This window comes from Aythya marila, assembly GCF_965140915.1.
Source record: "Aythya marila genome assembly, chromosome: 6".
In the NCBI taxonomy this organism is placed as follows: Eukaryota; Metazoa; Chordata; class Aves; order Anseriformes; family Anatidae; genus Aythya; species Aythya marila.
The window spans coordinates 33,996,433-34,009,250 of NC_139047.1; the positions used below are offsets into that span (position 1 = coordinate 33,996,433).

The 12,818-nt window shown below is 33.8% G+C and overlaps 1 protein-coding gene across 1 annotated transcript in view; it reads right to left on the reverse strand.

Moving 5' to 3' along the window:
• Nucleotides 1-221: 221 nt before the first annotated feature.
• Nucleotides 222-12,818, reverse strand: part of LRP1B (LDL receptor related protein 1B) — a gene marked incomplete at both ends in the record, with an annotated part of 666,837 nt that continues 654,240 nt past the window's right edge. The window contains 5 exons of the mRNA XM_082763005.1: nt 222-362; nt 2,890-2,988; nt 4,025-4,169; nt 5,541-5,631; nt 7,790-7,866. Coding sequence (XP_082619131.1) covers nt 222-362; nt 2,890-2,988; nt 4,025-4,169; nt 5,541-5,631; nt 7,790-7,866 — 553 coding nt within the window. The remainder of the gene's footprint in view (nt 363-2,889; nt 2,989-4,024; nt 4,170-5,540; nt 5,632-7,789; nt 7,867-12,818) is intronic.

The following is a 12,818-nucleotide window of genomic DNA, read 5'->3' on the forward strand; positions in this document are numbered from 1 at the left end:
CAGCATTGTTGTAAGTTGTACCGTAGTGCAGTTTCTTTTTCATAAAAATACCTTACAAATGGTCAGTCAAAAGTCATCAGCAAAAGAAAAACCCAGAAAACATCAACGAAACAAAAAACAGAGGTAATGCTGATGCCAAAACAATTATAATACTGTTGGTACATAGAAAAGTAATCCTTATATTTTATACATTTATACAGAGTATAAAAGGTAACAGCAGATTATGCCACAGTCTCCCTTATCCCAATATCTATTTTCTTTGGAAGGAGTTCTCTTCTTTCATCAACGCTTGCTAAGGAGTTTCGACAGTTTTGTCCATCCATGTATAACTTTGCATATACTGGATTGGAGTAATTTGTTGGCTGCAGAGAAATTAAGCATACCTTAGATCAGTCAGATTAAACCAAAATAAACATTTATGGATATGGAAATGGGGTTGTTAAAGCTAGAACAAGTACACATAAAATATAATTGGACATATTTAATAGATACCTGGACTTCTGCAAACCTGATAATGGGTTAATTATTTAGTTCAAATTAAATTCATGATATGAGACATGCTATTAAAATAATCAGTGACGTGACATGCAGCATAGTATGATATTAAAACCATAAAAGCAATGACAAAAACAAAAACCTTGAAAAATGTCTCTGAAGTTCACTTGTCCACCTTATTACACCAGAAGATTTCAGAATAGGTATGAAGTAGTTTATAGAGAAGGTGCACTGTGAGACCATGTGACGAGTTTAACAGTAGAAAACTGCAATCAACAGTTTCCATATATTACCTGTTCTAAGACATCAGCATCCCATCAATAGCTGACCATGTTTTCGAATTCTGTGGCCCAAATATACAACATGATTTGACCAAAAATTCAATACTTTCGTAATGAAAATTAAACTTTTAAAAAAAATAAACCAGCATAACTATTAACATATCATAGTATTTACAGATTGAGAAATATCTTCTCAACAAGTTAGGTAGCTTGGACTGTAACGAAAAAATCTATTGAACTGAGTAATACTTCATTACAGGACAAGTCCATTTTTAAGTCTGCAAAGCACTTGAGTATATGAGAAATCTACATACGACAGTGTAAAAGGATGAACATGGATGAAAACTTACTCTCCTATCACTAATGCTAAGGGAAAAGCACTTTCCAAAGTTTATAATATAAATGTCTCAAATAATTTCTTCATACTTTGTGCATTTATTGTCTCCTAGAAGACCTTTGCTATCCAACTTGATATTCAGACTTTCACTTATAAAAACTGGAAAGGGTACTTTGTGGTCAAAACATTCCTTTTTCATAACCAATGAAACAGTACAAGTTTGCTTACACAAATATAAATGTTTACAAAAAGTAGAAGAACAGTAAGACAGAAAACAGGTAAATGAAGTTGTTTAGTGAAAAGTGGTTAATTTTTTTATTACACTCCTTACCCCCTCAAAGGTGGGTAGATTTTCTTTATTTGAACACATGCTGAAAAAACACTTGGGTAACAAGGAATAAAAGGAGTCCAGAATCGTAACTTTCCTTTTTCCTGTTGGTCAAATACTCTTTCTGAATCCAGGGTTCTGATATTCTTTAGGCTGGCTAGCTAAAGCAGCTACTCCTTTGGGTTAGTTAAAATCTGCCTATGCTATCTATTACAGATGACAAAGTGACTGTCATGCTTTCTTAGAATGGAGGAAGAAAAAGGTGAGTCACATTTATTAAAAAAAAATAATAAAAAATATAAAAAAATAAAGAAGCTACTCTTGTATGTTTCTGGAACTTAAATATGTAATAACTGCTGCTGTAATTTATGAGAGCAAAATCTCATTTAAGCCTGTCTAGCCCCATTGAATTGGAGATCTTTACATTTGTCATAATGATTATCATCAGCAAGTTAGGTTTATTTCAACTGACAGGACTTTTTATTTCTTTGACCATCACTGTTAAGGGTGATAACTGCAACAGTTCAAAGAATCTTGCCATTTATATAGTGCCTCATGGACAGTAGGCTCTGTCTCATGATACCTCTTTGAGTAGGTCCTAATGCAGTACAGTGAACCACAAAAAGTAAATAGAGTGATGTGAGTAACAGTTACTGCTGCATATGGGCATATATTCTATGTCTCCTCATCAATGGTTCTGTAGTCCATCAGAAATGTCATACCCTATACAAATTGTTACATTTTGAACAATAAAGAATATGTTACAGTCATGCAAGAATGCAAATGGAACAAAAGATGAATATATACTGAGGCATATGAAAATGAATGTCATATTGATGTCCCTTTTTAATAATTTAAACTTCAATGTTTGCAAACATCATGCTGAATTGTAGTCAGTCTGATACTTTAGAAGTTACTACCTTAAGATGTTCAAAAATTGATTGAAAGCTGCATTGCAAGAATTGATTGAAAAATGCATTGCAAATATTAAAGGAAATTCCTCATTTTAGTGTTTATCAAATTCCTTTAAAATGACATAACTTTTCTTTTTTTTTTTTCTCATTTACTTGGGAACTTCTTTCAGCTTGATAAACTTCACTAAATGTCTGTAATTACAAATGAATTGAAAAATACATCAAGATATACAGCTCCAAATGCTATGCTAACCTTACATAATGCTATGAAAAAGCATCATTTTGCTCACTGGCTTTGCATCCCTTTGCATCCCCATACATTTGCAGTTTTAGATCTTTGTATGCAGAGAGGAACCCCTTATCTCAAAATTAAAATGTATTAATTCCTGTCATTCTTCCTCACATTAAAAAAATAAAAATAAAAATAAAAAAATGAAACCACACACAAGATACCTCTATTCTAAAATGACAGACAAACTTTCTTTAGCGAGGGGCTGTGGTGGAATGAAATGGATTTGAATCATCATTTCTCACCCCTGTTGATAGTGGTCCTTTCAAGTCAGAGTTTAGGTAGATTGATGGAGTTGTGTGGGGAAGCTTGAATGCAGTGGGCCCTCCCCCTATGTATCTGGCCTGTATAAACAGAAAAATTTAGTTTCTGTGCTAACAGAGTATTTTCTATGTGTACTTATAATCACTGTTACACAAACAGTGCACTGATTGAAAACATTATTTTAGAGTGATCAATAGCAACAGTAATTTTAAAAAAGCTCATTGCATGTATTCTTCACCTTGAAAAATTCTTTCATTCAGTCTGAGAAAAACATTCAGCATTTTAAAATCATTTTTTCATTAAGTATTAGAGCCCGACTTCAAAATGAGCATTGGTTCAGTTACTCATCCCCCGGGAGTAACTCCATTTTCAGCTTACCTCTTGTACTCTGCACACTGGCTACGTGATTCAGCGATGACATTCCTAGAGCTAACAGTAATCCGGTTATTGCTTTGTCAGAAATGCCACAGAATGATGGCTGCCCTTTGGTGTATGTCTGATTACGGAGCTCTAGGAAAGATATCGCAGCATTACCCTGTTCATCCCATGTCACATCACTCAGGATGTTCAGTCACTGAAGAGTGCTGCTGCAGAATGACAGCATCTTTACACGAAAATGATAATACTTACTAGTTTTGTGTAAACATTTAATCTATCTATCCAGCCAGGACTCTGAATTCTGTATGCCTTTGGGAGTTTTCATATATGAAGTAAGTTAAATCTTCTATGTATGAATACATTCTTTCACACTTCAAAAGGTAGACTCTATGATAATGTATTTCCATTCAGTATTTGTGACTAGACTAAGAAGATGATTAGGCAACTCAAGGCAGAATGTCTGTGACAAAACTCGCTTCACAGTTTAGTTCCAGCTCTATTTTTGTAAAATACAGGCACTAGGAAAGAATGTCCATCATCAAGCATCAGACTGCAAAAACTTTTGTTAATATACACAGGAAGTTTCTTCTAACGAAACCTAACTTGTCTATATGTTCACTATGTCGTTAAATCTAAACACCATCATTTTGTATCTATTAATGGCAGTTAAAGTCAAAATCTTTTAAAGACATAAATTAAGTAATGTTTTGGCCACTTAAAAAAGAAAAAAAAAAATACCTTTTCTGCATTTACAGTAAAATCTGAGGCTAAAAGACCACCTTCACTGTGATCATGGCCCACCTCATACATGTTATATGATGGATTGCCAATTTCAACATTGATTCCTCCATTTATAATGGGTTGTCTTCTGATAGTTTTTGTCCTGTAATGCATAAACACAAGAAATAAGCTAGTGACTTAAGCTAGTAGCATACAAGCGTTGAACAGCTAGACTTATTTTAACACTTCACAATCATCCTGGAAGAGATTTAAAAACACTAAATTCTACATAAAAAACATTACATTTCAAAATATAATTTTAAGAAAAAACAAAACAAAACACATTCTTTACTGAAGTCAACTCTATTTCTCTTCTGAAGAGTGATTATTTAACTGTTGAGAATGACTTCTTCCACTTAAACAATTTACAGACTAGCAACTAGTTTTAACAAATTGGCTATGAATGAATCTGTTGTTTAGGAACAGCAGCATCTGACATTCATGGAGCCTGGCAGTGTCAGCATTACTAATGCTACAGCCAGAAATGTCTTTTGTTGGCTTTTCAAAAAGAAGAAATATTTTTATTTTTTTTTTCTCCTTCCCTTCACACTTCTTCACAAAATTTTAAAGGAGTTAAAAGGAGACATTATCTCAGTTAACAAGACCCAAGAGAAAGGAAGATGCTCAGGAACAACCAGAAGACCAACTACTGGACTGAAGTAGGTGTTTTGCCATCTAAGTCTTCTGAATCTTCTTTAGTAGGCCACATCGATATTATTTGGAATATTTCCTTGTTAAATCTCCCTCTCCATTACCACCATTTTTCTAAACACAAGAAAGTCAACAGCTCTTCCAAACATCTTTATACAGTAGAAATTCCCCAACAACTCTTCACAGCCTTTGAAGAAGTCAAAATATCTACTACACTCCTTAATGAAATTATGAGTTCTAGGGCAGCTAAAATTCAAGAGAACAAAAGATTCACTGTTCAGTGCTGGAACTTGTTTTCCTGTACAAGATAAATATAGTACTGATGATGAGGCTCAAGACTCTACAGTAGGTACTCTGAACATTGTTTACATCTTCACTATAACTTACACAAAATCGAAAAGAACTAATCAATGTAAATAAATCAGAGTGAACTATAATTAGAAACTGGAAATTCTGCACAGGCTCTATCTGCAGGTATTCATAGACATGAGCAATATTTCTTAATTACGTGGTTCCAAAAAAATACATTAATTCTGCTTACTAAGTTCACTAAGTCTCTGGCTAAAATTATTAACACTTTTTCAGCCTTGGCAGGATTGAGCAAACTTGACAAGAAAGAACTATATCATCTACTGCAGGTGGAATACAAACACATTAAATATCAATTGTTCCAGCAAGAATCAAAATGTAACTAACTAATTGTATCCATAAACAGTTTGCTTGTTTTTAACATTCTCAACATTGAAGATTTTTGATATCAGTAAGGTGCACATATTTCAAAGATTTACTTTTTATTTTATACATAACTATAAAAAATACTTACCTTCTTTTTCTTTTGCAAAGAAATAGTCCAATTACCAGAGTAGTGATCAAAGTCACCAATAAGACAAGAGGAACAATGATTGCAATGCTTCCTAAAACAGGAAAAGGAAATCTCACTGAACATTCACAGCTAAGTCTAATCACAGATGTAAAAAAGTTAAATTAATTTAAAAAATAATAATTTACCTTACCAACAAGTGAAATTTCATGTGATAAGCTTCATTAATTTTAGATTTGAATGTTGAAAAAATATCACAGGTACTGGTGTAAACACTACCAGAATTTTTTGTCAATCATACCCGAGTTAATTCTCACCACACACACACCTCTCCTAAACCCTGCCCTCATTTGCAGTGATAACATATGAAGGTGCATGGAATTGCCACACACTTTGGACTTAAGTAGCATGGTCACTGATTTCAACTGCCTCCATCATCTCCAGCAGTATATTTAAGTCACACAACTAATAATTTGTAAGATTCAGTGCATCGTTCTGATTGAAGAATTCTATTGTTAGCATTAATATATATTTATTACTTTTATTTGTGGGAGACATAAAGTGTAGTAAGCAATATTAATTTCTGTGTGGTTGGCATATCCCTTCCTTTTACTGCATTCTACTCAAGAGCCAGTAATTTTGTTATGTTGATATAAGCAATCAAGGCAACTACAATAATGCTTAATGTAGCAGAAAAACAGTGTACAGATCAGACAGGAATGTTAAAGCAGAGGAGGGAGCAGGGAAGAAGAAAGTCAGCTGAACGTTATTTTAGCAGATAGATAAAATGAAACCTGCAAAAGTAAGGTCAGCAGTGGTACCCTTCTAAGAATTTCTCAGCTCGTAGTTCAGCAATAAAAAAAAACAAACAACATACAAGTACTTTTATGTTGTAATATCTCTCAAAGTGATCCTTACAGACCACAGGACTCTAGTATGAAGCAAATGTGGAATGAAATGCATTTCCTCTAATATCACAATACTTAATTGGTGGAAAATGCTTACTGTTTCATTGACTAGATGGGTTGATTCATAACAAAATAAGCTGTTGATAGTCTGCTCTCCATGAAACAGTATTAATAAAGAAATGCAAAAAAAACGTCCTTGAATTCTACCTGAAAGTCAAGTCAGGTTCTCAGAGGCCCAAAATAAAGTACTATTGAACAAAAACCTTAAGGATTCTGAATTCACTTCAGCTTATAAAGATTCAACACGTAAAGGACATTAAACAATTACTATTTTAAGATAGCATTTGTGCAAATACCTGGATGAAGTTCTCCTTTGGAGATAAAAAAAAATAAAAAAATGTTCATTTTGTCTTGGCACGTAAACTTACACAAAAAAAACCTGAAAAACAGGCTACTAAATGTGAGCTAATGTCTGGAAACCATGGTGCATCCTGGGGTCTAGCAGAAGGCAAAAGATAAACAGATGTTTCCTAAATCATAGCAGGTATTCCCTCAACAAGTAATATCTAGCTAGGTTTTGCCTGTGTTTTTTTTTTTGTTTGTTTGTTTGTTTTGTTTGTTTGTTTTGTTTTGTTTTGCCTGTTTCTGACTTGTAAGTTTTATCACTTGTCTGTAAGTTTTTTCACTTGTCTGGATTGGTAGGAAGATTTCATCTAAGCATCAAGCTGACCTGAATAGTGGGCAATTCGTTCTCCTGCTCTTCTTGGGTTAAATGTGACTGAGACGTACAGCAGGGTACCATCAGCATACTCAATGCACTGCAGGGGACTTTGTCCAGTTTAAACTGCCAATACCATAGCAATGCTATCCTTTTATGCTTACAGATATGTTTAAAAAAAAAAAAACACGACAGGAGCTATTCTTATTTTCAGGGTGATTTTCACAGTAGGTAAAATTCAAACCTCTGCAGACAGCCAATGCAAAAGTTATGAACTACTTACAACTCTATTTTTGATGCTTTCAGTGGGACTTAAATGGTCAGAGGTCTTGTACTAGTTCTCTGCACAGCAGTGATATCACCAAGCACTTGTCACTTGATAACATTTTAAGAAAAGTGCAGGCTAGCCTTGAAACAGGGAGTGTATGGCATATGGCACATAGCCAAACCTTCTCATGAAACAGTGTCAATCAAAATGTTAAAAAAATAAATAAAAAAAAAAAAGCTTTTTTATCCCTCTCAATTTAAAACAGGTAACCAGCACATATCATTTCACAAACTCATATTCTAAAAAGTATCATCAAGTTAAAATTTGATGAGCAATAGCAGTTATTTGAAGTACTTACTTGTACTAATATTGTCAGACTTGCTGCTTTTGGGAGCTGGCCTCTCACACTGTGTGCCTGACCAGTTGGCTGAACATCTAAAAGGATCCAATTAAAATGATAAAATTAATAGATGTCAGCTGTTAACACAGTAACCTATTAAAGAGACCACCAGCATCTTCTCAAGAGCTACACAAATGACAACTGTGATTTTACAAAGTAAACAATAAGCTTCATGAAAGGAGTCAACAGCAATCTGCCATAGTGCTTACAATATTCTGAGCAAGTTTTTAGTTCAAAACTACAGTTTTGTATCTTCAGTTGCTGCTATTATCACTGCAATCTTGATTCCAGAGTCCTTTTCTAAAATTACTGGATAATAAAATAACTAATAGTATATTAATGTATCTTATACCAATTATCATCTACTATGCGATCATGAAGGAGCATGTGAGCTGAATCCATGCATAGATAACTTAGTCTAGCAAGGTTTATTTGTACTATGTTGTTTTAGGGTCAGCTTTGATCTAGAAGCTCTATCAGCCACTTCCACATTGCAAAAAGAGTATTTGACTGGACATAAAGCACTACACACATCCAGTAACTCGCACTATGTATACTAATTGCCTCCTCCCAGGGTGCTGCTGTTCCCCATTGCACTGAATAATAAAAAGTTTACCATGAAATACTTCTTACAGACCTGGCTGTAATAATTTACTTGCACAGTTAAGATCAATCTTTTAGTAATATTCACAAACTTACTGACGTTTTCTTTCTATTCACATAAATGTTTTCCTGAAAATTCCATAATGCTTTATATTTTTTTAAAAATTAATTATATAAGTACATACATATTTATAGCAATGTATACATATGCTTGTAAGAGAGTTAAAGCATAAAAAGCTATGAAACTGAATGGATAGGAGTATCTCCACTGGCTTCAGAGGTCCTTGAATACTGATAATGTGAAGAATAAATATTTCGTGAGGTAGGTGCCTGGATGAGCACAAAGTTATTCAGCTGTAATTTCCTTGTGTGAACATCAATATGCAAATATTTCCTCAACTGAGAAGTTGCTCTCCATGCATACAAGTAAACACAAGGAGTTCATGCATGCAGCCTCAGCACATCCATCAGAAAGGGAAACAAATACCTGAATGAAATCCCGTTGCTTATTCATCCTGCTGTAAGTATGATTAAGTTTACTATGGAACCTGAAACTCTCCTTGTGGAAACGGCAGAAGTAGTCACTTTTCATCTGCCTCTTGCATATTGTGCAGTGACTCATATTTTTCACTGTATTTTTGAATTATTTATGAGTTTCAATAGGGGTTATCTTTAGGAAAATGCAATAGAGCATTACTTTGCATGCAGTTCTAAGAACAGCTATTATCTAGTGCCTTTCTAAGGATTAAACGAATTGCAGAGTTTAGGGCTGGACATGCTTAATGAGCAACATTGTTCTATGATACAAAAAGGTTTGGAAAGATACAAAATATTCCAGATAAATATTGTGGAATTATTCCAGGAGAGTCCCAGCTAGATTTGATGATCATGCCTCTGACTCTCTTTTGTCTTTGCAGATCACATGGGAAAAAAGACTAATTTATCCCTTTCCTCTTAAGCCTTCTCCAGCACAATCCAATATTCAGACAAAACCTTTTACTGTGTTTCATACTAAGTTTGAACCTTCTTTGGAAGGTTTCTAATTTCTTTTTTTTTTTTTTTTTTTTGGTAGGACATGTTATGCACGTGCTTAGCTCAAACTCTACAGACATAAGCAATGCACAGATGGTATTTAAAAACGTGTTTATTAATTGATAGTTGGTTCAAAAAAATTCCTACATAGAGTACTTCTGTTATAATTTAGTAAATTCTTATATTTAAATTTAAATGCATATTTCCATTTCCTCACAGCAAAGGAACCTCCCCAATTGCCAACTAATTACAGACAATATGATTCACAATAATATAGTTTAAAACTGAAGCCAACTGACATGTTTACTCCTGATTACCACCATTTTAGCTCTTTCCAAGCCAAAAAAAAACCCCACGATTTTAGTATTTTAAAAGATGCATTCGTTCCTTTTTTTTTTTTTTATAGATCCATTTTTATCAATTATATCAAATTGAAGTGATTACACTGATGGCCTACCTTATTAGGATGCTATTAAGGAAGTATTTTTTCAAAAGTTTACCATTTAATGCACAGCCGCAAAGAAAGTATCTCCATTCTTATAGACAAACACCTTAAATTTTTATATTTAGTATATTCTACAGGGAACCAAACTGTTGGTATGCAACAACCAAGAAAGAAATATGTTTTACTGGAAGTTTTGCATCATTGCTCTTGAGGTTTAAGTTCCACTTAATGCTATACTATGGAAAATAAAATAAGAGTTAGACATACCTTTACTTTGTACCTAAATCCTTATATTGAAAGTTTCAAACAGTTCTGCTGTATAACAGAATCACTACTGTAAACCTACTTTAAAACTCTTAAAAGAATATAACTTAGTGAGACTAGTAAAAGATTCACCATTGAAGTATGCCAAGTATAAGCTTATCAGAAAATTGTGCATACTGTACACATTCTTCAAAATCTTATAGCAGATATGACACCATGACAGCTGGTGAAGAAAGAAAACCTACAGTTCTATATGTAGAAAACAAAGGAACAAATTAAGGTAGTAGGATTAGTAGTTCTTGGCATTTTAATTGCAAAAAGTCAGCAATACTGAAACAGTTCTGAGCAATTTGATAAAAATCTCATAAAACATGATAGTTGCCACTTCACTTTCCTTTTCCAAAGGCTTGCTGTCACCAATACCTTTCAGTGGGATGAAAGCTGACAGGATGGCAATAATTTTCTTCTGAAATTAGACATAAAATGCTTGCCCTTTTATGGTCCGGGAAGCCATTAAAGAATCTTGGGCATACAGAACAGAAAACAAAATAAGGTCCAAGGGAAAGGTGTTTGCAAGGGAATTTGACACCAAAAATTAGCCTTGACCAGGCACATGAATAATGCTGGGGTTAGGACATGGAAAACAGTTGCTGTAGGAATGTGGGAAAGATTAGTAGATCTGAATTACTTTTACTAGTGTTCAGATACAGTAGACATAAGTTGTTCTTAATAACAACAGACATTTTTCTGATATTAGAACATTTAGACTCAGACTGCTCAGTATCTAGCATGGGAACTGACTTCTGGTTTAATTGGATGCACATCATTTTGTACTTTTCCAAATCATTTGATATCAGGAGTTTTTGTTCTGTACTACTGCCAAGAGTTTTATGGCCAAAGATATGACATTTGCAGTATAGGCCAAAAAAAAAAAAAAAGGGAATTGACGAAGCAGAAAGCCGCTGATTTCATTGCATAAAGCCACTAGTTTCAGTGAAGACATACATGCTATAAAGAACTGCACAGAAAGACAGTGATAAAGCCTAATCTGAGCTACACAAACAAATAAAGATGGAAACAGATGGGGATCTTGACAGTGAAGGACAGGTTGGAGTCAGTTGAGTGGTGCAAGGTGCTACAGGTGCAAATCTCCAGCCCCCAATAGAGTCAGTGAACAGATCAAAGAGCAACAGCATCCTAGAGAATGCCAATATAAATCCCGAAAGTGAATGTAATAAACAAAAGGTTGTACATGGCCTGCTGCCAAGGTCATTAATGAAACTACCTACAGCTCTCTCTCTTACAATTTAGTTCTACATTTAGAAAGAGGTGACTGCTCAGGAAACACACATTCTGAGATACAGACTGCCTGTGCAATAACAATTATTTATGCAGAGGAAATAGTATTGCAGAAGATAAATGTTTTAAAAACTCTAAACTGGAATTGTAAAGACATCTGACTTGTAATGAGAAACATTCAGAATTAAGACATTTACATTTTAGAGAATGATCATGCTGTTGTTACAGAATCTATTCATGAGAGAAAATGTCTCTTTTCTCTATTTTTCTATAAACCTTACAGGTCAGTGCACTGAAACACTCTAAACTCAATTATACGGGCACTTGACCAAAAGGAGCCATTTGACTATGAAATGTCTGAACAAATAGAAAAAGCTAGTAAAAAGGCTAAATTGGAGGCAGTGTGGATTTTCCTTTTTTTTTTTTTTTTTTTTTTTTTTGGTGTGTGTGTGTGTGTGTGTGTGCCAAAGGCATTGTCATAAAATATAATATAGAAGGCATAATACGCAGTTAAAAGTGCTCTTGTAAAGATGTAAAGAGCTGTTTTCCAACTCAATACACCAGTGTGTAACAAAAAAAGTCAGAAAGCAGCACTAAAAGATTAGACCAGAAGTACAACAGAATCTGTGAAACAGTCATTACAATACAGAGGTTGAAGGGGAATTGAAAATGTTTCTTACCTAAAAACGTTATTTCTTCATTACAGTATATATAGCAGAGGAAATTTCTAACTTTTATTTTTAGTCAAGACATAGATAGCAATGTATTAAAAATAGTAAAAGCATTTAAAGGAAAGTATCCAGCCCCTCTATTTTGAGAACACATTAAAATTCTACTAGAAAATGTCTTCTCATTAGTATTATAATTCTTTGTAAGATGAGAACACAGAACATCTGAATTATAGTTATTTACTATTTGTATTAAATTGCACCAAAAGGCAGAAATTAAAATAATTCACTTTTTCCCTAAAACTCTGTAGAAAGACATAGTATGAAATAATCCTTGCCCTATACTAAGTCACTGAACTATTCCTTATTAATTAATTAAATAAATAATAGCGATACTTAGTAGAAGCAGTCTTCATAAAGGGAGCTTATAGTACAGAGTTATACCCACAGACAAACCCCCAAAGTGAAGGAATTTGTTGTAGAAGCTACGGGATTGAAACCTTACAACACAACTTGAAAAGGAAGTACAGGTTACCTTGCAGTTCAAAAAATTAAGAATAGAAAAATAGAAAAACTGCATAACCCAAAAGCAGACAACGTTTCCAACAGAAAATTACTTTTGAGGAATGCAAAGAATTTTGCTAACAACATACAAGAAAAACTGTGACTTTTAACA